The sequence below is a fragment of the Opisthocomus hoazin genome, chromosome 12 (genome assembly GCF_030867145.1).
Source record: "Opisthocomus hoazin isolate bOpiHoa1 chromosome 12, bOpiHoa1.hap1, whole genome shotgun sequence".
Lineage (NCBI taxonomy): Eukaryota > Metazoa > Chordata > Aves > Opisthocomiformes > Opisthocomidae > Opisthocomus > Opisthocomus hoazin.
Window position 1 is genome coordinate 29,739,839 of NC_134425.1, and position 24,372 is coordinate 29,764,210.

The following is a 24,372-nucleotide window of genomic DNA, read 5'->3' on the forward strand; positions in this document are numbered from 1 at the left end:
ATGAAGGCCTGCCTTTCTAGTGAGAACAACTGAATTTTTTAGGAATGTATTTCTACTCTACAAAATTACTCTTAAAAACTGAATTCTGGAGTGGATCACAGTGCAAAGTGAGTTTATTTAATGGCAGGACAGGACTATGTTGGTTTGGAAGACGTAGCAAAAGCCTTGCCAGCTTTAGGCATTGCTGTTAACAAAGATTCTGCTGGGTGAATGCTGTACTTGGCACCTTTACAACCCTGAGAATTTACGCAGGTATTGTACATGTCTAAGGATGCTCTTTGAAAATCATGGACTGCACAGTTGATCTGGGGAATGGAACAAACTTTTCAAATACATCGACTCAGATCTGGTAAAACCAAAACCTATTCAACTTGCCATGACAGAACTGGCTGTGTGGAAGCTACCAAAACCAAACTTTTGTGAAGGTAAAATCAGTTGCTTGCACTGTGAGTATGCATCAGAGAGCTGGTAAAAAAAAGACACACCACTTTTTTGTTTTTCTGGCCATATTGTGGCCAAATTTTAATGCATTCGGGTTAATGCAGTGAGGATCTAGGATGCTTGCTTTGCACCGTAAATGTAATACTGAGATCAAGTTTATATTGGAGAGAGGCCCAGGTCGATTTTGGAGTCAGTGATTCTGGTTCTCTGAGGTTTTGTCATTTGGACTGCGATCTTATTTGGTCTTGTTTTGTATTCTATTATATGGAAAATATCATGCATGAAAATCTATTCTGGAAATACCATGCATTTGTGTGCACAGCTTCTGATTATTTATTAAGTAACAGCTGTTTCAATTAAACATTTTACTTTCAGTCACAATGACAAAACTGGTAATAGTTTGAGTCAGCAGAAAATTTTAAAAGCATATTAAATATTTAAACGATTCTGGTGATGGCTAAGAGAGGAATCTAGTGTGGCTCGTCTGTTGGTGATCACACAAGAACATCGCAGGGATTCATGTGTAAATAAACTACTCTGTCCCTTCTGCTCGCTTTGGGTGTAGAAGATTTGCTGATTTCATTGTAGTTGCAAGAGTAATTAAAAATGGGCATCAGGAGTGTAAAATGAAATATCTTTACATTGTCCTCATCTTTACAGCTGCATTTATGAACAGAAAAAACATGAACAGTTGCTGTATTTCTAAGGAAAAGTCCACAGAATAGTAAGGTGAACTTTGTATGCACATATGCATGCCCAAATAAAGTAGCTGCTCATTTTCATTCGTTTGTTGTTTTTTCCATTTAAATTCTTGTCAGGTTCTTTTACTGGCTGTGCTATTCTCTGATTTAGTGGCAGAAGTGTTAGAATGTTCTGTATTTGGCAGAGCTTCTCTTGTTTCTTTTCTAAGCATGGACCCCTTTGAGTAACAACAACACAGTTTTTATATTTCAGAATGTATTTTGGATTAAGCATCATTTTGTCCATACTACAAAAATTGAGATTTCTCTTTATGCTTTTTTTCCCAGAGAAATATAAAATCTTTTATCTCAGAAATAAGATTCCCCTCTCCCTACCCCCCTTAAATTTTGCATTCTCTTTGTTCTGCCAAATCCCCTCCCACCTCATGCACAAAGCCACATGGATGTGTGTGGAGGAGGAGAACCTGAAACATGGGACCTAAAAGGTTGGAAGCATCCAGACGTGAGCCAGGATCTGTTCTGCCAGCAGAAAACGTGGGACACCCTTAGGTGATTTAGCGGAGGGTGCCAGCAACCTGCTTCTCCCAGGCAATGTCAGTAGACTTGAGAGGATGCTTTGTGACTGAGCACCGCTTCCCGCGCTGTAACAGTGAGGCGTGCAGAACATGCTGAGCATGTTTCCCACTTTGTCAGGATGTCTCGGAAGGGAAGGAGGAAGGAGCAGCATCTTCTGTAGAACCCAGTGCTTAATCAATAGCGAAAGAAGTTTAGGATGAGTGCGAAGCATATTGCAGGCCTTCTGTTTTGCCTTCCTGTGAGAGTCTAGAAGATTTTTTTTTTCCAAGAATGCTATTTTGGTGGCAAACACATTTCAAACAAATGCTGCAGGGTGTCTCTACAAACACAGAAATGGGGTCGTGCCGTTAGATAGTCAGTGGGTTCTCGGCATGGGCGTCAGGCGTTACCCCGGGTCACAGAGCCGCATAGGTCTGCGCTGCACTGTAGCCCCGGCGAGCTGGAGTAGGTCTGCACCGCAGAGCAGGTCGGTGGTGTGGTGTATAGCTGTGACGTGGCCTGGGGCTTCCTAGAATGCAGCTGCACAAGATCTGCTCTTTGCTTGCTTATCAGGGGCTTTAAGACAAATCCCCAAACAGATTTTGTGGTTTTAAACATTTCATTCATGAGTCTTTGAGAGATTAGGAGCTTTGTAATACCTGAGCAAAATGCAGCCCTGCTTTAAGGTAAGGATGGCAACAGACCTTCTCTTAGACAAAGTACAAACTGATTGGATGGAGTATTTAGAAAAAATGAGATATTGCTAACTGTCTTTTTTATGTCTTGCTATGTAATAAGAAATGAAAATATGAGAGGACTGGTGTACTTTAGTCTGCCAGTGTATTACAGTGAAATGGATTTACAAATGAATAAAAAAAACCATTTTTGCTTGAATTTGTTACTACGTTCGAAAAGTCAAAAGTGTAGAGTGCTCTGGGTTGGGTTGTTTGGGTTTTATTCTAAACAGAATTTTGATAGACATATTTAACTGTTTGAGGAAAGCTGAGTATTTTTGTCACATATATCAAAACAATTTAATCTTTTAAAAAAAGTCTTGAGTTTGAATTCTTGCATTTTTGTCAAAGAGGCTGATATGGTAACAAGTTTGGGGGAAAAATGCAGTATTTATGTGTTGAGTTTAGAGTAACGCTGATTCTTCTATTATTATCCACCATACAGTTAGATTGCTGTGAATACTGAGGAAATGTGTCTTTGTCAGTAAAGCAGGAAGTTGTGAGTTAAGGAGTCTAATCTCAGGGTTTCCATGAAAACTTCCTTAAGTTATAAAAGATTGGTTTTTCCAATTTTCCATATGTAGAACATGAATAAATGTACCTTAATTTTCTATATAAAGGTAGCTGTGTTTTAATACAGTTGAGTTGTATTTTAATTTCCTTTATAAAGTATTTTGAGAATTGTAGGTGAGCTTTTTTATAGAACAGGTGTTTATTGGCAGGGATTTGTGCTGGATTTACTGTAGGCTGAGATGACTTTTCTTTGCCAGCTATAAACAACAACTTCAACTGTATAAAAGTACCCACTCTGGGGAAAATGGATTGCTTGCTAATTCTATCTGATGAGCCATACTGGACTAACCAGAAGCCTGAAGGCTTCACATGCTTCTGGAGAAAGTACAGCTTTTCATTTTACATTTTACAGGGAGCCTCTGCCTGCTGACCACCTGTGGACAGGCCTGGCCGCAGTCAGGCCTCTGCAGGGCCTGGGTGGTGAAAGGCAAGCAGGAAGAATTTTATCTCCAGTTCTGCCTTGGGCACCCGAAGCTGACAGTGTTCCATCTCACGAAGATTTGTTAAACAAACTATCTACACACATCAGATATATTTAGCCATTATTGAATTACTCCAGCTCCTGTAAAATACGAGGCTAAAGCATACTGAAAGGTGATTTCGTAAATAGAGACCATTCCATTTCTATTGTATAAACAGAGCTTAGTGTCACAGATTCATGCGTTCCTATGCTGCAGTTGTCTCCTTCCTGATGTACACCAAATAAGGTCTCAAAATAGAGAGTGTTTAGCTTTCCAGGTACTGAGTGAGATCATCAAGTGGTCAGATGAATTTTTTTTGTCTAAATCTTGCCTGATAGCAAAACTTTTCTGAAAACTTAAAGCTCTATGAAGTATTGGCTGTTCTTTTCAGCCATTAGAGCGTATGTTGTTGATTCCACTTCTTGCCACTTCCTAAGACCATTAATACAAATTGGTAATTCAAAAATATGTGATTGTGTCTCCTGTACAAGAAGAGACAGTTGTCCTGATTAGGATTTTTTGAATGTTCTCCTGAAGAAGTTACTCAAATAATGCACTCAAATTTATGTTTTAAAGTAATGATGTTGCTGATCAGAACTGGTGTTGGTTGTTGTGTTACCTAGTTTGCATAACCATGATGTTTTTAGAGGCATTTGTGGCATTGGCCCCTCTAAAATACAACAGAAACTGTCAGTCTGGTTCTATTTCCACTGAAATAAAAATAATTGATGAAAGTTTCTGGAGACCGGATTTTTAGATTAGTCTTTGCATCCTACAGTGAAATAGAACTAAATGCCCTACTAAAAAGTTCCTCCATGGCATCTATCTGACAACTCAGCTTATGTTTACAGGCTAGTATTGGTGCACTCACATTCAAATAACAGAAGGCACAAAGTTTGGGAGGCGTATCTTAGAATTTGCTGTTGGGTTGGTGAAGTTTTCTGGGTTTGGGGCAGGCCTGCTGGGAGCCATTAGTGCAGCTGGTGTGTAGTTCAGTGTAGACCCACCAGCTGTCTGGTCACTGTTGGGACTGCAGTTCACGTTTGTAAAGTAAAGAAGAAATCTCTTCTCAGCTTGAAAGATCTGATGTATCCCTTCTGCATTTATGACTCCAGGCGTAAGTTTTAAGCAAGTAACATGTGTGGTGTCAGGGTGGAATCAAGGTTGCTTGTAGGAATATAAAAGCTGGTTGTTTTCTGCAATAGTGAATTCAGCTTCAATTTTCCATCCATTTTGAAAGAAAAAAGGGACAAAACTGTCATGTTTTTCAATTGGTTATAGCTGTTCAGATATATTTTTAATGTGTCTTTCCACATGTTAACATCATAGAATTTATATTTTAATATTAAGTTTAAAACTTAATCCAATTTAATTTAGGTAGCAGAAGGTGTGTGGGTATGATTTTTGGCCTAGGAATTTGATCTGGGACTACCAAATTGAGATGATTTGCTTTTGGAAATGAGAATCTGTTGCCATGCCACACTTAACTGTAAAGCACACAGCAAGTTTTACAGTCTGATAATAAGCAGGTTTTCAGCTCTGTGATAGGAAAAACTCCCCTTTGGGCTGAGGAGGTATACAAATACCGTGCCAGCACGAAGCTTAGGTTCTGCGCTAAGGGGACTAAGCAGGAGACCAGCTACAGCCAATCTTTTGTCAAATGAACAGGATTCCTTCTTCCCATTCCCTGTGGGCAGGCTGTCGTCTAGGTGACAGGAGCTGCCTGTGGCACTACCGACACAGCTTCAGGGCAGTGGGTTTCCTTACAGAAGGGCTGAGTTGCTCTGAGCAGCCGACGGACCTCACAGCCCTGTTTCAGGGTCCCTTAAGCTACCAAGGCTGTGGTTAATAACAGCACTGTGTCTCTGTAAATGTCAAGCTTTTACAGAAATTCAGTGAGAGGCATCACTGAGGTTCCAAAGACTGCTTTTGAAAATTTAGTCCAAGCGCTCGATACCTCTTTATTTTGAACACAGATTGCATCATCGTAATGGGACTCCTTACGAAGTATGCCAGAGGCTTGGGCAGGCTCTGAACTTGTGAGGGTGGTTTTTGGTTCTTTTCCTGCAGACATGTACTTCACTGCTGACATCACTGGTGTTCAATGAGACTTGTAAATGTATGCTTCTTAGTATTTTTTTTTTTACAAGTTAGTTCAATTAAGCTAGACATCTTGTTTATAATGGCTTCTTGCCTGGTGGCAGCCTATGGACATAAAAGAGAAAAGCTGCAGAGTAACTAGGCAATGTTTGATTACATTCTTTAGAAAGCAGAAAGTTTAAGGGGAAACTGGTAAATCAACATGGCAGTGGCAAGTCTGTGAAAACACTTTCCTTCTTCCCTACTCCTTCTGACAAAGCCTTCGTTTCAATGGGCACTGCTTTGTTCGTCCCTATCAGTGATACACCTAATTCAACTTCTTGTATCAGAGTGGATCCACATTTTTACGAGGTTTTTACAAAGATTTTCGTAAGTTGTAAATCATTATTGACTTAAGTGGAAGTTAAGGTGAGCCAATAAGTGTTCCTTAAATAAATTTGCTTACCGTACATCTTGAACTGTTTCATGGAATGAGTCCTGTACAGGATGACAGGATTTCAGGTAAAACATCAGGCTGTGAAGAGATCGCAAGGGAGCCAGGAAGCATCTTCATTAGAGCTACTGACGCCTTGAGGTGACTGCATCTCTGTCATGACAGTCATGTAATCAAGCATGGAGAACAGTTCATGTGTATTTTGCCTTTGGAGTGGGTTTTTCTGCAGAAGGGTGGCCAGTTGTTAAAGCAGACTCTAGTGAAAAGCATGCGTAAGAATAATCAGGAGAAAGAGACTGAATGAAGAAAGGAAGAATGTATTAAGTGTGTAGGGGAGCAAACCAGATGAGACCATGGAGGAAAGCAGAGGTTAAGTTATGCTTTGTCTAATAAGCAAGGGTGAGAGCCTGAATGTGAATTCCTTCAGTTCTCTCAGACCTTCATTTCACCTGTTTTCAGTTTCAAACACCAATTTTTGCTGGTTTGCATGGTGGAGTGGTAGCATTGTTGTAAGCTGTATTTCTCTGCTTCAAATTACAATGACAGTAATGAAAGCAAGCTCACAAGAAGTCAACACAGTCTAAATAAACTGCGGTTTTAGAACGCAATTTTAGATACATATTGCCATGACGTTCACTGAAGCCCAAGCAATTGTCAGGATTCAAGCAAAACTAGTTTTAATGAAAGTATGTGAATTACTGTGTGAAGTTACCCACAGAGTAACTTTCCAAATCAGTTAGTCACTTCAGCAGTTTTATTCTGTTTTTAAAAAATAACTGTTCTTGCAGTGATTTACATGCATTTTAAAAATACAGTTGAGATGTTAATAGCAAATTCCAAGAAATTTGTTGCCTGAATTTGAAAGTGTATTTTAGTTTTCTAAGAAAAAGGAAGTTAAAACTTTTCTGACCATTTCTAGACTGTCCGTGTAACCTTATTATTGCAACATTTGTTGTTTTTCTGCCATTTCTCTATCACTTGTTGACTTGTATTGTTCTTTATTTGGTTTGCAAGCTGTGTTGGAGCTAGGAACATCTCTTTTGATCTAGCATACCTCTGGGCATAATTATAATCATAAAAATCTTTGAAACCTTTCCACCTGATGTCTTATTATCACTAAAGTTGTGATGTTCTATGCTGGCACCTTAAAAAAAATAAAGTCTCTTTTTTTAGCCTTCAAACACTTAGAAACTAATAAAAACAGCTAAGCAAGACGGCAGTTTATGTCTTTGTAGCATACAGAAATATCTGTTTCATTACAGTATCTTAAATTCTCCCTTAATCTCTCAAGCCCCTATCAAAAAAGCGCTGGCTTACCAAGTAATACCCTTCATCAGAAGGCATTAGGCACTTTAGCTTTAGGCTCTGTCTGAACCGTTGCGTTAGGAGAGGTGGTACTGACGTCATGTTTGCCAAGTTGCAGTTGCCTCATGTGGTGCCTTCCCTCACCGTGGAAGGTCTTGCTGAGAGCAAATGGGTGTCTCGTGACGGTCTCAATTCTCTCTTTTGGGTGGCATTGAGGCACTAACGTGCAGATGGTTTTGTAGCTAAGAGACAGGAAACCGAGTTCCTGTTCGTTGGCGTGCCAGTGAGCCTGTAACACCGCTTTGGCAAATTCAGCGATTTCCTTCATCTATAATATTAATAAATTAGGATAAGTTTTTATTTACAACAAGAGTCTTTTTCATTAGGGCCTTGATGTGCCATTGTCTTCTGTCTGCAATATGCAAAAATTTAAAGGACATCCAGCTCATGATTCCCTCCCCCCTTTTCTCCAGCCATCATAATTTAAAACTTGCTGTGGTGCCAGAGTTTTTGTACTTCTATATCATTAGCTGTGAGAATTCTGGTCGAATTCGTGGAATAAAATGGATGGAATGCGCCTCTGTACTCAGATCCCTGTTGCCCCCCCACTTCAGCTGGCTAGCACCGAGGAACGCAGCTGGCATCGGCTCAGCAACTCTCTGGCAAATTCCTGATTTCCAAAGGTACCATCCCCGTTTGAGACAGAGGAAGTGTAGGAGTCACCAGGCTGGCCTTGAACCCTCATTCACTCCTTGGTGTTTACAAAGAATTAGGTGCTTGCTAACTGCTGTTAGAACAGACCTCAGTCTGAACCAGTTTGCTTTATGACACTTGCTGTGTAATCTCATCCTGTGAAAGGATTTCCAATTGCATTCCTTTTTTTCCTTCTTTATTAACACTCATGTTAGTGTGTTGTATCTACAGTAAGCATGAATTCCTTAGATTTAGTATGTGCCCATAATCTGGATAATTGCTTTTGTGAAGCCATTTTAGTTGAGTGTTTTACGGTTTGCTGGACAGCTGTTTATCTCGTACTCTATTGATGCTGCAGTCCATAACAGAGCTGGCATGAGTGATGTTGGATTGATTGTTTTACTGCATCACATCGAGCAGGCGTTGCCTACTCTGTACACAAAATTGTCACCTGATGTCACGTTTCCCTAGGAGTTGTAACATCCTGTCATCATATACTTAAGAAAGACTTAATTAGACAAATTATTATGGATTCATTGTGGTTCAGCATTTTTTCTGGTGTGTTATTTTAAAATAGTGAAAGTCAGATTGATCTTATAGTCTACAACACAACCGCAGTTTTCGTCAGAAAGGTCGTTAGCCTGTTAGATGGAATAGAAGGTTTTCAGTCCATCCCCCCTTCAGAGACCCCAAACAACAGTGTCCTGTTTTCCCTTGGCACTGTGGTAAACAAGAACCTTTCTGGTCCGCTGAGTGATTATGTAAATAGACAAGGGCTTTTATACAGCATTTTAAGCATCCAATAGGACAGAACAACTTCTTTACAGCTTTTTCTTGTCTAATAGTAGCTACATAATTGGGCAGGTGTTATTTTTTCTGATCCGATATGTAGATGCCAGAGTCTCTTTTGAGCATTCTTACTAAAAAATTCCTAAAAATCATTCAGGAAAACAAATCTGCTAGCCTTTCCTCTATTATCAACATCCCAAAATGCCTTTGGCAATGAGTAAATGCCAAGCATTTGTTATTTGGCGCTTGACTAATCACTCATTTATTTAAACTTAAACATGTTGTGTAAGACGGTGAAAGTTATGCTAAGCTAATAATAATAATTTAAAAAAACCCCAACTCCCTTGACCCAACCTTTCCAATTTCCATCTAAATAGTACCATCAGGGCGAAAATACACAGGACCCTGTATCCCTTTAAAGGGAACTGACTGCCTGTTGACGAAATGTGGAGGGGGCTGTGAGCAATTGCAGGGGTGTTCTTCCACACTCGATCGACTAGGTGTGTGCTGCTGCAGCAAACCAGCTCCTTTTTCACCTGTCCTGCTCCCCTGCCATCCTTCTTCAGTCACGTTTTGGTGGTCTTTCCCTGATACCAGTGCACGCCTGTTTATTAAGGATCATTTGCTGTCTTGAAGATTCTACCTCAGATCTCTAAGGCACAGCTTGCCCGCCCAGGAGACAGGAGTTAGAAGCAGCTTTCTGCTGTGGTACTGCCATCCTTTCCAGTGCCTGTGCTTACCGGTGCTTCCCGCTCCACAGTAGTTGGGTACCAACTACTTGGTTTCGCTTTTGAAGGTCTGCATAATCTTGTCCCCACTTAACCTGATTTTTCTCATTCTTTTTTAGAATTTGATTCCCATCTCTAGTCAGTTTTTAGTACAAGCTCCTCACACCATCTTACTGAGTTTTTCAGACTAACATTTACCTGCTTGCCCTAGTGTTGCCTTTCACTTCTGGGAAGAAATAATCTGCAAAACTCTCTCATCTTCATCTATTCCTTTATTACAATTCTTCTTTGCGACAGTGCCTACCAAAAATGTATAGCAGCAAATCTGACATGGTAGCTATGGCTACTCTTAGTCCTGCTGATCAGGAATCTAGACTGGGGGAAGAATTTTCTTGTCATTAATAAACAAAAAATATGTGTGGTAAAAAGAGAGCTGGTTAAGCCATGTATTTTAATGCTTTACTTACCACTTCTCACGTGTACAGTATACTCTGTCGGCAGTCTGGTATTGCATGTGTACCACAATTCAAAATACGCTGAAGGTAGGGACATAAATCAGTTGCGAGGGCTTGGCTTGGAAGCAGAAATCTAAAGGGTGAGAGAAAATTGAAGAATTGTATTTTCATTCTGGTTCTAAGGCGGCATTGCTTTGTAAAACTGTATTTGTCTCTTCTGTGCCCCATATCATTGTTTTATTTGCTATTAAACAGAAATAAAAATGCCCTTCTGTCACTGAGTGTCCTGCAGAATGTTTAAAATACAGATCAAACTACTATTTCCTTCATTTTGTCTCCCTGAGAGCCCCAGATTTTAACTGAACTTATGCCAATAAGTATATGTATGCAATTTTCATCTCCTCTTACGGGGTAATGTCACAGTTGCAGTTTAGGGAGAGTGGAGTTGCATTCATTGGTGATACCATGCTCAACAGTGATAAAGTTTGATTAATATGAGAGCATGTTTTTTTGAATAATTTCCATTTGATATTATCAAAACCTGTGTTAAAACCTTAACTTGACAGTTTGATGTCTTTGGTTAATTGTGACATTTGCCAAGTACCTCAGGTCACAATTTCCCAACTGGTAAGACAACTTTTGGAAGACATTGTCTGTCTGCAGAGGAAAGACGTGAACCTGTTCTTATTTGATATATTCAATTAGTACTGTTTCCTTCAAAGCCAAAAATTGGAATTTAAAAAGAATGATGTTCATTATCATTCATTTGTATTTTGCTTAAGTATTCACTATATGTAGGAAACCTTTGATAGGAAATCATGTCAGTAGTTTTTGTGGGCTGTAGCTGAATGAAATTGAACTGCAGCTTGAAATAAATAGTGAGTATTAAATACCTAAATATTAAAGCAAATTAGTTTGACTTACTATTTTTAATAAATTGAAAATAAAAAATTTGAAACCATGTTCAACTATATGAAGAGTATTTTAACTGATTTAAATCAACCCGTTTTGCTTTAAAGCACAGCAAAGCAAATAATATTTTATAGCAAACAAATGTTTTCTGCTCTTAAATATAATTTGTACCTCCATCACATCACTTTTTTTTTTTAAAGGACTTTGGCAATTCAAGCAAATTTAGCTTCAGTGATAAAAAATTAGCTGTAATAGTCTTTTAGAGCAGCCTGGAGATAACCACTAAACACCATTTGCAAGGTTCTGAACACAGCTGCTACAAATAAATAGAAATATTAGTGTGAATGGATTCTAAAATAAAAGAAACTCCAAACTATATTTCTCAATGTAAGGCCTAAAATTTGTAATAGAAATGTGTTTCGTGATAACATCTGTCCTGTGCATTGAATGGTCAATGTACCGATTTCGTCTGCAGAAATACCCGTCCCTTGTTGCTGGAGTTGCCCTAGATCCGTAGTCTTTAACAGACTATCAAAACTGCTAAATTAAACCAAAAGAAGGGAAATACTTCAGACTGCAAGGCAAAATTGGTATGAGAAAATTTGCTCTAAACTTTTAATAACTGCTACATATGTTTTTTGTCTTTTGTTTTTACAGCTTTCCTTGTTGCCTCCGGAGTGTTTCGTTATGGCAGCCTCCGGTGAACGATGACATCCTTGGACAAACACAGATGCCAAAAAGCCAGACGAAAACAGTGGCCTTGTTCCGTTTTTACTCCAACACAGTGAAATGGTGCTCTTAAAGTTTTGTTATTGACTCACGGTGGAAAAAACCTAACTGGACCATTTTTCCCCCAGCCCTCTCCCAGTGTTCTTATGGATGCTTGACACAGTGACATCATGTAGTAGGCCCTGAAGTGTTGTCATAATTAAGTTGCAATGGTTTTATACACTTCCTCATTTCCCAACAGCTTTCTGTCAGTTCTGCATTCTTTTTCCTGGGGCCTGATTTTCCCATGTTACTGGTTAGCAGATAGGCTTGTGGCCTCTTTTGTTCCAACAACCTATGAGAAACGTCAGAGGGCAGATGATCCGTGCTACTTTCATGCGCTCTGCATCATCATTACCACTCCCATCTACCTGGCGCTGTTGGTAGCCTCTCTGCCTTTTGCTCTGATTGGCTTCCTGCTGTGGTCCCCACTGCAGTCAGCCAGAAGGCCATATGTCTACTCCAGACTAGAAGACAAGAGCCGTGCCAATGGAGCCACGCTGCTCACTGAATGGAAGGCTGCAGGCAGTGGGAAAAGCTTCTGCTTTGGCAGTGCCAATGTTTGCCTGCTGCCGGATTCTCTGGCGAGGTTTAATAATGTTTTCAACACACAGGCTAGGGCCAAAGAGATTGGCCGGAGGATCCGAAATGGGGCAAGCAGACCGCAGATCAAAATATATATAGATTCTCCTACCAACACATCCATCAGTGCAGCAAGTTTTAGCAGCTTGGTCTCCCCCCAGGGTGGAGAGAACACTAATCGTACTGTTAATGCTGGCATCAAAAGGACAACATCCATGGAGTATAAAGGAGACAATTCCGGCTCAAACAACAGTGAGGACAGTCGAGAAGATAAAGGTGGAGCTGGTGAGCCAAATGAGGGAGAAGAAAACACTTGCATTGTCCGCATAAATGGAGAGGAAAATGGCCACATGTCAGACACAGAAACAGATACCGTCAATGGCCAGGCTCATGCCAGTGGTCCAGCTGAGCCCTCGCTGGAAGGTGATGCGGAGATCTCAAAAACGCCTAACCACAAACAGAAGGAAGGAGATTCTGGGAGTTTAGACAGCTACTCTGCCTCACGAGAGTCCTTAGTTAAAGTTCACGTTGGAGATGGTACAGTGGACCAAAGCACTGTCAACAACAAGCTCCTCTACAAAGCTTCGATCATGAAGAAGACTTCAGTGCGGAAAAAGAAACATATGGATGAGACCTTTGATCATGAGATCTCTGCTTTCTTCCCTGCCAACCTGGACTTTCTGTGTTTGCAGGAAGTGTTTGACAAAAGAGCTGCAGAGAAATTGAAAGAGCAGCTCCATCACTATTTTGAATACATTGTCTATGATGTTGGGGTCTACAGTTGCCATGGCTGCTGTAGCTTCAAGTTTGTGAACAGTGGTCTGCTTTTTGCCAGCCGCTATCCTGTTATGGATGCTGCCTATCACTGTTACCCCAACGGAAGAGGAACAGACTCCTTGGCTTCCAAGGGAGCCTTGTTTCTCAAGGTAAGAGCCTTTTTGAGACCATAGATCTTGACTCTATGTGTGTGTCAAGTTATAAAGTTACATTATTTTCCCTCAGTCCTTTCTGTCAGAGTTCAGAGAGGCGATATTCAGATCTAGATTACCTGATATAACCTATATAGAGGGTTTGTGGCCTAGATACTGTGGGAAAGTGATGGATGTGCATGAAATAATGAGGGACTTGTGGAGGTAGAACTTGAGCGTAATTTCAGGTGTCAGAATTTGAAGTAGTTTTCATGTAATTTTAGTTTCTTTTTTATAGAAATCTCTTTAATAAAATGCAGAAATCCTAAGCTTCATAGCACGACTATAGTACAATGGCCATTACTGTTGGAAACCAGCTTATGCATAGTGTGTGTTTATGTGGGAATCAAAACTCTAAATGCCAGTGGAAATGTACGGCTGTCCCTCTCTCGGTTGCAAAAGAATTGTTAAGGACACATATGAAGAAGAATAAACAAACAAAAAAATGCCTGGGACACTGGGGAGCATGGAGGTTTTTCACTTTATTAACACAGTTAAATTACCTGATGATAATGAGAACAAGAAGCCTGGGGTTATCCTGCTGTAAATCATGAAAAGCAGAAAGAAAAGTCTGCGTGCAATGATTTGCTTTTCCAAGCCTAGTGGCTGTTCCTGCTTAGTTCTGGGGAGAATCTGGCTGCACTCTTCATAAACTGGAAAGCGCACTCTGCTGATTTGTGATCAGTCAAGAACAGAACTTTGTGCAGACACCCAAATCTGTAGACCCAAACCTAGACAGATCTGAAAATCTCCTGGGATACTGGATTTCAGCTTTTGTGACTTTTGTCACAGTTTGGAATGGATTTCACTAACTGAAAACCAAACTTTTTTCCTAATGCTAGCAAAATACATCAGGTGCGCAAATTACATAAGTTTCTAGTTCATATGCTCACGAGTTCTCAACAAAAGCCATTAATAGCCATTAAGAACCCGGATTGTTCGTAAGGAACAGTGGGTTTTCTTGTACCCACTGTTTGTAATTTGTAAACGAAGCAAAAACTTTTGGTATTGTGGCTTGCATAAAGAAAGCAAATATTAGAATTTGCAGTCTGATAGTAGTCCAGTATTTCATATACATTTGACATAAAAGCCTATCTATATCTGAATCCAGGTTTCCAAAAATTGGATCTGGGCTTCTTGTACTGTACTCTGATGTGTTTATAAACAGCTAATGTGCATTTTTTCATCATAAAGTGCTGCATGCAAAAAATGAACATAGATGTTGTACGGTATAAATATTACCAGGGTCACAAAGACTACCCATCAGCGTACACGTATATTAGGGATTAAGAGATTAAAACCAAGCTGCTCCTCAGCTGCCAATTGCTGAGTCACTGATTTGCCACCCTCCTAGGCAGGCCCCAATGTCTCCATTTCTCTTCCAGCAAATTAAACCTCTTTTCAAAATTCTGCTGGGATGATGAACTTCATTATGGATTCAAGTTGTTAAATAGTGTTACTGTTGAGCAGGGAATAGGGACCAATTACTACAAAGATTCAAAGATGACGACATTCTTTGAAATATGACAGAATTCTGGCCCAGCTAAAAGACCATATTTCCTCATGTCTGTGTCATTCTGACATACTGTACTTTATACCTAAAATATTTCTGGTTGAGTTAAGTCTATCCTGATCTGAAATTACTTTCTGTGTTAATTGTACATTAAGTGATCATAGGTCATTTCTTTCTTTGACCAAAAAAAAAGTAGCAATGATCTATTTAATTTTAGCTTTGAAACAAAGGTTTGAAGGTTGTTTTTCTTGATGTAGTGCTTAGTGAGCAACTGAGTGTGTGTGGACTCCGGACACAAAAGCTACAGTAAGTAAAAGCCTGGTTTGTTTTTGAATCCGTGAGAATCAATCTGTTAACTTCAGAAGTCTTGAGGTCTCACGCTGGGACGGCAGTGAGCTGGCAAAGCCCACTGTAACTGTGGCTGGAAGGTGTAGCCAGTGCTCTGCCATTCAAAACGGGCTGCTTCTGTCGCTGCGTTAATTCCTGCTGTCGCTGGCTCTCACGCTGTGCTGCGTGGCTATCGTGCAGCCCAGTCCTACGGCAGAGCCAGTCGCGGGGCGGCTGCAGATCATAAGCCCGCCTTGCAGAACAGCAGTCTCCCAGTTGCCTTCCGTTCAGTAACGCAGGTCTCTCTGTTCTGTGCAGATTCTGCACTGTAAAGTTCCTGACTCCTGTGGCAAGCACGGCGTTCCCATTTCTGCCATAGAAAAGACAGCAGCCGAGCTGGGCTTTGGAAGTACACTTCTGAAGACTGTTCCCCTTGCATAGCTTCCATCTCTGAGCAAAGGAGCAATGGCTCTCTCTGTTGTTTAAAAAACAAAAAAAAGTTGTGAAAAGTGAGTGAGGGGAGAGGACTGACACATTCTGAAAATGTGGATAAAATCTTTTAGTGTTTCCACTCACTAGGAGGAAGAAGCCTTTATTCAAATCTTTCTGAAACTCAGGAGAGACCCAACATCCAAATTCAGAATAATGTTCAGAGAAAGAAAACGAATCTCATTTAATGAGTATGGTTTGCCTCTGACTACAAAGATAACTGTTAAGGACATGAATTAAAGGTCTCAGAACTAAACATTTAATGAAAGTTGAATTATTTTGAACAAAAAGACAAAACTGTTATGGGGGAGTTGTGTTACCAAATAGATCCCTACTGCCAAGGTACAAATATTTCACAGATTTTTTCCTTTCAGAATAGGTTCTGTTGTCAGTGAAGAGGAAATGATTTTCCATCGCCCCCCTCTTCCCTGCCCTGCCTTCACCATCTTGAGTGTAAAGTTCAGGTGGAGATTTGGAAGGATTTGAGAGATCTGCTTAGTCACACAGAATTATGTTACCTGAGAGACTTACACAGCTCGAGGATTATTATTAGTAGCTATAATAACAGGCAGTTCTTATGTACTGCTTTTCAGTCACGTGTCTCAGAGTGCATAATAAAGAAAGGTCAATATCTGCTTAATAGAAGGAGAAACTAAAGCACAGGAAGGTACAGTGAGTTGATGGTGGCTTAACACCTGGGGTGTTAGGAAAGAAGGTGGAAGTAAATCACACGGGCTGTTAACACTTGTTTCGTGCTACTGACCTCACGCTACTTAACAGTTGTTGGGAGCCCTGTGCAAAGGAGTTTTGCTGGCCTTGGTCTGTTCTCTTCCTGAAGATGTCTGCCACAAAAGGTGCTGCGCTGGCATCTTCCTGGCAGAGCACAGACTGGCTTTTCCATCTCTATGGGCTGATGCTTCCCAGGCCAGTGTGAAGGCAGGAGGGTGACGTAGCTGTGCGTAGCTGTTGTGTAAAGCCCATCTTCTGCTTAACCGGACGACTGATTTACATTCAGCACTTGATCTCTTCAGACTCTAGCAGTGTTTCTGCTCCCGTCTGAGGCTCTCACTGGGACACAAGAGGGACACAGTCACAGAGAAATGACCACGTAAGAAAGGGGGAAATGTCACTTGCGTCTAAGTGACAGTTACAGATCTGAAGTGTTAAACCACTGTTCCTAGTTGCTGCTGAAGACTCAGAGGAGAAGTTAGTAAATCCATAGATCAGCCAATCCATTTTCATCCTTTGACAGTCTGGGCCCTTGGGAGACTCTGCTGTAACTCTCTGTTCTAGCATTGCACTTCACATTCATTTAAAATGCCAAAGAGCAGAACTCCAGCTGGCTCTTACTGCTGCTCCGCTGCAGCTCCAGGAGGGAAGCGGGACGGACACGGATGCTGTCCTGGGCTGGCGACTGCAACTGGAAAGCTGGTTTGGCTGTATCTGTGTGTAACACGGTGCAGATTGCAGGTCTGGGTTACTCTGCAGCAGTTGTTTTGACACATACATAGATTTAATTCCCAGTGGTTTGGGTGAATTCAAAGGGAGTTTTAAAATACATGTCTCCTTCAGAATTTGGATGGTGATTTTGCAGTTAAATTTAAAAGGTATCAGTGAGTGCTGAGCAGAAATTGTAATGCACCACCTGTTTGTAATGTACTAGAAGGTTTTCAAAATGCCAAAGTTGCTCTTTAGATAGAGGGATTAGTAGGTAGCCTTTGCTGCACTGTCTCTTAGGTAGGTTTTGGGCAGTAGTGTAATTAACCCAAAAAACACCCTTAGCTTGACCTGATGAGTGACTGAACAGGAGAGCATGTCTGTATTTTTCCAGATGTGTCAATCTAATAAAAATTGTCACTTCTGCTGACAAATTTTGCCTCTCTCTTACCATTAAATTGTAATAGCTGCAACTGTAACGTAACTCTAAGGCATACAAGACATGCAAACACATACCTGGGGTAGGGAGGCGAACGAAAGTCTCCTTCTCCTTAGTCTCCTTCTCTGGAGATATTCAAGACCCGCCTGGACACGGTCCTGTGCAGCCTGCTCTGGGTGACCCTGCTTCGGCAGAGGGTTGGACTGGGTGACCCACACAGGTCCCTTCCAACCCCGACCATTCTGTGATTCTGTGAAAGAGGCATCCTTCTCAGAACAGCCATTAACTGAGAGGTTGAGGAGTGGTTTTCAGCCCACCGAGACTGGGAAATATGGAAGTGTGTTGCAGAGAAGGCTACTCTTCCTACCGTTCTTAGTAGGAAATTATTCTGGTTTTTGGCATCTGCCAAAGAAAAAATATTTTTTTTTTTTTAGAAAAAATAAGAAAATAATAAAAATTAAAAATTGTTCTTAAAGCACAGTATGTGAACATAGAGCAAAAGCAAGCCCGCAGTCTGCTGTGGGCAGTTTGAACAGCTAATGATCTAACAAAATTGAAAGGAATCAAAAGGAAAATACATGTCTTGTAGATTTTGCTAGATTTCTGAAAGAACTTGTGTTTAATTAATATTAATTCCTAAGCTTATTAACAGATTTACTTTTCAAATTCTCTGAAAATTAATGCTGTTCTCAGGAAGTACAGTAATTGTGCAGAGAACATGTGATTATTCATTGCTTAAAGGAAACCTAGCAACCTTCGCTGTATGTGCCAGGCTAGGCTTGTTTTCCAGAGAGCTGGTACGGGGGCAGCAGATGGTGGAAGGAGCAGTGGCTCTGCCGGCAAAACCCCTTTGAAGCAGTTTTTCCTCTTTGCTGCTCTCGAGGTGCCTGCGTTCTACGAGAACATGAGGGTTCCCTGAGCTAACCTCGTGATTCTCCTTTCTGGTATTGCTGGTGCAGATCTGTGTTTCTTGGGTGGGTCAAGCTGCCGTTACTGTCCCATGCCAAGCTGTGGGTGCTGGGGCTGGGAGCCAAGGGGTGAGTTCCGCGTCGCAGCTGTGCAGCGTCTTGAGGGGCAGCTCGTTTACCTGAGGATCACCCCCAAAAGGGGAACGGCTCTTTTCTGACCCCAGTAAAAGACCATCTAGAGATTTCAGTGGTCAGATTTTCTGGTCCTTGATCAGTTGTCCAGTATCTACAGTTATCCCAAGATGTGTAAACCAAATGTCTAGTGCTGTTCATGAATTTGTTTAGATAACTCGAAAGCTGTGCCATTAAGCCAGGAGGGTAACCTAAACATTTTCCACATGTTCAGTTTCTGCTATAAAATGTTAATGCAGGAATTGGATAGAGCCCAATAAACCGCCTGCGACTTTTTTAAAAAAGAAAAAAAAGACCCCACCGTGGCACTGTACCGTGTTCCTTCAATTCAATGTAATTAATGTTATTAATCACAGTCTTTTTTTCTTCTTCGTTAACGGGGACAAATTAAAGCTATTGTGCAGAATGAAATACAGGTTTGAGAGAATGTGAGTTGTGGGCTTTATCCTCCTGAGAAGAGGAAGAGCCCTTCTTTCATGGCACCAATTTACAGCCGCTTTCCCTCACATGTAAGCTTAATGAAGCTTTGCCAAATCACTAATTCTCTGAGTTCACGGAACAGTAATTGTTGTCACGTGTTAGGTGGGGAAAAACAGGATTCTGAAATAATCAAGTGCAAATGTGGCTAGAAAGAACTGCAGAGCACGAAAGAGAATGTTGAGCTGACCTCTATAACATTTTAAACTTCTTTTTTAAATATGCTTAAATAATATATTTATACTAATAAATTAGTAATTTAACTAATGCACCGTCATTAGAAGCTGCTACATATCCCTGAACGCAAAAGGCAGAGTTGTCAAAGTACTAAAAATACGATAGATCTTTCTACGCTGTGTCTAAGCTAACCGAAAAACTACTGCAATGAACACAAAGCACAGGAATAAAATACACCTTTCTTGGAAGTTATCACTAGTCTAAGTCATCTCTGTGGGACAGGAATGTTTGAGTTGTGCATGTAAGCAGCTGCAGGTTTTCCTCGGCATCTTCTCTGCACAGTAACAGGAGTGAGGGTGGGACTGGCAATTCCAGTTAGTTTCTTGGTGCCGACTCTCCCGTTTGTCTGGGAAAATTTCTGGAATTGAAAAAAAATGTCCAGGAGAGTTTGATACATTTTCGGCAATTACGGAAAAGTTATACTGGAAATAAAGAGAAACTGTATTTTCCCTTTCTTCCTTTCCTCTGCCTCCGTGCCGTGACACAGGGTGTCTGTAATGGCACCCCCGCAGTAGCTGTCACCCGCGCGTCTCCGCGTATCAGATCCGGGAGGGCCGAACCCCGCGGGTGTGCGGCCACAGCGCTGGCTGCGCACGCGCACTGCTCTATCGCCGGGATTCCGCTGACTCTTGTGCTCCTTCCCTTCAACCTAAACAACATTGGCTGCATGTGGCAAGACGAACATTTCTGTGGGAATAGCTCACTGTCACATCTCCTGTAACGTCTGTCTCTGTGCTCTGCTCTTGTTCTCTCTCTGGGGTGTTTTATTGCGAAGAGAAACAGCAACTCGAGGTCCCTGCTTAGAGGATGTTTTTCACAAATGCAGTGCTTTTGTTTTCCAGGAGAGAGGTTTTGTCCACAGAGCACCCAGGTGTGCTTTTCAGCCTGGCTAGTTTTCCTTCATCATACAAACATTGGCTTGGTTTGTGTCTTGACCATAAATTTGTTTGCCGTAGAGCAAAAACAACTTTGGAGCTATACCCTCTTCAGAATAATGCAGGAGTCAGTACTACAGGTCACATTTATTGCAATGGCAAAATCAACACCTTCATGGTTAACTAAGCAGACGAAATAAATGGTTTTGCTCCTTTCCAGTCCAAGATGCAATTAAACCCTACGGCTGAAGGCAGAGCTGCTCTGTGCAGCATCCCATCTCCCTGAAGGATTCTCAGTGCTGCATTCGGATTCTTTACCTTTCCCAGCCTGGGGTTGATTGGCCGTACGTAGGCTGTGGGGTGATATGCTCCGTGCGGCTCTTTGTCTGGGAGCATGCCAAGATTTCAGCGCTCTCATGGTTTGTACACCGGGATTTGCTTCCCGTGAAGGAAGGGGCAATGGCAGATGCTGGGCCTGGTATGTGTATAAACCTCCATACTGGAGGGTACGCATCTAAGAAACTGTCTATTTAGGATTTGTTTGAATGGCTATCTCCTGGAAGTGTGAAGCTCCTAGAAAATGTCACTAAAGGTCAAGTTCTCCTCATAACAAACCTTTTGGTTTTGTCTACACAGTATTGGTCAGTGTTTGAGAATCCTGTTGGCTTCTTTCATCGAGCCAGATTTCTTATGTGTGGCATGGCCTAGATTTTTAAGCATCAAAGAACATTCCCTCCCAAGTATTCGACGGTTTGTGAACGCAGCAGTGACATGTTTGAAGCTGGTTTTTACCCCTGGTATTTAGGTAGCGTTTCCTTGTTTTTTGTTTAAGGATCTGCTGCTCCTTTTCTTGACATCCAGATGTAATAGAACTGTTTTGCACTGCTGGGACGGATATGTGTAAATCTAAACTGTTAAAGACATGGTATTTGTCATGTTTGCAGCTTTGTATACTTACTATACTGGGGTATGGTAAACATGAGATGTGCAAGATTTTCCATTTAGCTCAGAAAATTCCCATGACAGCAAGTAATGTGATTGAATTTCAAGTTATTTCTTTCGCTCTAGCTCTAAAATGATTTCAACTGTTGCTACTAATTACTTTTTTTTTTCTTGTCAAGAAGACTCTTTCTGCCATAGCCTTGTTGGCTTGCTTTCTTCATGAGCACTGTTTACTACCCAATACCAGTCCAGTTGGAGGCCATACTACTCCTTAGCCCATACAGGACAAGTTTTGGGGACACCATTACAGGACTAGACACGGTTTTGCTCAGTACAGCACAGTATCAGCACGGTCTCTCCAACAGATTGTACTAATGCGCTATGGCACAGAGAGGAAATCTTTTAATGAAAGATACTTGAGGTCAAGTACTTTTGTGTACTTGACACGGTCAGTACTCTGACTGAAAAGAAAAATTCAGAGATGTCAGGTTTGCATTTATTTGCCAGTTTCTGCTGCTACAGATTTACATTTGTCCCCTGCCTGTAAATTAATTGGTAGCAGCAGAAACTGGCATTTTGGATTCCAAACACAACCTTAGCAGGCTTCCCCCTTTAGGGGAAAAAGCCTGTTTCTCATCTGTAATGAGCTTTTTATGGCCCCCTACCCCAACTGCTAACAAAACGTCGTGCTCAGTGGTGTAACAGGGATCAGAATACACCCCTAACTTCCAAATGTTTGACTAGTTTGATCACTTAACCTTTGCAAATGTACTGAGAATTGGAATATATTTTGCATATTTCAGCATAATATTGAAAAATATTAATTTGTTTCTGTCAAAATTATATAATTGGGACACTTTATTAAACCATTAATATGTTCTCGCTATTTTAGTTTTACCTCTACAGGTAACATCAGAGTTTAACAAGATATCACATACAACTTTTCCCTCTCGTAATAATTATCCTGTTTTAAAACACTGGGAATTTGTAGATATATTTAGATATGACTTTCCTATAAATTTCCATAGGTGTAGAAGAGTGGTCCATGACACAGCTAAGACTACGCGATGGTTGTCAGAAAGCAATACCTGCAGTAGCTGCCCACGGAAGGGTAATGCAGTGAATGCAGTAGTGACACAGAGCTAGTAACGTAGACCAGTTACGGTGAACTTGAGCCAGGCTTACGGTGAAGGAGCCACTCCGGCTTATTTGCTTACACAGATTTTCTTTGTAAATGTGAATTTAGACGTTTCTTCTACATTAAGTAACAAAAGTTATGTTCTGTTTGTGAAGTGCTGACTTGGTTTGGCAGAAGTGGAACCTTTCTGCCCAGATCCACGTTGCATGCTGAACGAGATGCTGCGTGTTGCCTTCCCGCAGGACTGCCACGTTGCTGCTCAGGCCGAGTCACCGCAGCATAACACACCCTTGCAAACAGAACGGTCTAAAAGTAGCTACGGTATTCGGCCACACAAAGGCATCTTTTTATGCAGAATTATAGGGCTTGTAATATTGCAGAGGTCAAGTAGTTTTCCTGTCGGCACACCCCATAGTCCTTGTCCATTTGTGAAATACCAAACTAGACTGAATAATCAGATTTTCCTTACTATTTTATTTCAGACCATATTTAATATACTAGTGCTTCTACTGTAGCTGGGAATTGCAAGGATATTTATTTTCTCTCCTAGTAGTTGTCACAAGCATTTGCCTCCATTACAATTATACTCAAAGTGACTCTGCTTGGCGGTTTACATCAATACTGCCGCTCAAAAAAACCCCCCACCCCAAAAGAAAAAAAAGTTGGAGGAAATGCGAAATCTGGGAGACAAGCTGCTTTGGATGTTCTTCCATGCTGGCACCTTCCAAGGAAATTCTAATTATGGTGATGTCTTCAGCTCATGCTTTTGAGCTTTGCTTTTTTTTCCTTTTTAATGAGCAGAGTGTTTATGAAAGACCCTTGCCCTCTCCCCTCGGGGGGTGTAAAGTGGCCGTTGTTCCCAGCAAGCGCGGAGCCCTGGGCACAGTCACCCTGTGGTGGCAGCGCCGAGGGGCATCTGCTGTGCTCGCCCACCCACGTCTAGCGGCAGGCAGGCTTGTTTCTAGGCCATTCCTTGTCATTGCTTTGAGCACAGAAGATCCCACGTCCATTTCAGTACAGATCCGTCACACGGGGACACTGCACCATACAGATTTATTTATGACGAATGGAAATGAGCATGACCCTGCGCATAAATTGGCTGATGAACACGAGGCCTTGTCGGGCAGTCCATTAAGGCTCCACAGGAAATGCTAATGCAAATTTGAGTTGACTTCTTTTTCTCGACTGACCATAATTTACATTTGGCTGTGGAGCTTTTAGACTTACATCTTTTATGCTTTTTTGGATAGAGACACTGAAGAGGATTCCATCTGCTTTACTCAATAAGAGGATTATAAGCAGCGCATTCTTGCGATAAGGCAGAAAACTTTACGGGCAGTATTTTCTTTGCAGTGTGGCTCCAGTAGATGGCATTGAAAGATGTACAACATGCACGCTTTTTCTCTGCAGCAGGAGACACTGTGTATTTATTAACTAGTGCAAATTTTACAACGTACAGTTTTCAGCGATGAAGAGAAAATCTGATTTTGAGTTACTAAGTTTGGAAAATACAATTCATACACCTGCCTGCCCTAGATAGTAGAGGATGTAAACTAATGGTTGCCTACTTTTCTGTTGGAATGGCCTATGTTGCATAAAAAACTGGGGAGGACACTCCTTTTAATTCACCTGGGACATTGTGATATAATCGACCAAGGCAGCCTAAGGGAGGCAGAGGTCTCTGTAGCGAAACTTCTGTGGTAGTCACTGACAGGCATCCAGCAGATCCGCAGATCCTCTGAGGCTGCCGCAATCCTGACAGTTTAGGAGAATCCCCTTGGCTTGGTGGTAGATCCACCAGCTATTGCAGGTATTTGCCTTGTCTTCCTCCGCCCTCACCCTCCCTGACGCAGGTTAACTGTATGGGAACAGCAGTAAGAACACCACCGAGACCCATTTGGAAAACTGTCTCAAAGAGGACAGAATGCTGCGAGCTGTGTATAGCCTACTCTTCTAGCTGGAACAAAGCCGGAGAGTTAACAAGGCGCTGTTGAGTACAAGTGACTTCTGAAGTCACTTACTGCAAAGCTGGCTTTCCAGTTGTAAAATTAATCAGATTGTTCTTCAATAGCTGAAAACCAACAAAACCAACCAAGCTGACGAAGTTGGGTCTGTATGAAATGGAGCTCTGCTTGCTATTCAGAGGCGGCAGCTGAAATCTGAGCGTAGCCTGGTGAAGGAAAGTCACCGGTGGGTTTGT

The 24,372-nt window shown here is 41.4% G+C and overlaps 1 protein-coding gene across 5 annotated transcripts in view; it reads left to right on the plus strand.

Moving 5' to 3' along the window:
• The window catches only part of SMPD3 (sphingomyelin phosphodiesterase 3), a 126,498-nt gene that overhangs the window by 76,293 nt on the left and 25,833 nt on the right, over positions 1-24,372 (plus strand). For all 5 annotated transcript variants that reach the window (XM_075434109.1, XM_075434108.1, XM_075434112.1 and 2 more), the window contains one exon: positions 11,538-13,156. In XM_075434109.1, coding sequence (XP_075290224.1) covers positions 11,819-13,156 — 1,338 coding nt within the window. In that variant the 5' untranslated portion in view covers positions 11,538-11,818. The remainder of the gene's footprint in view (positions 1-11,537; positions 13,157-24,372) is intronic.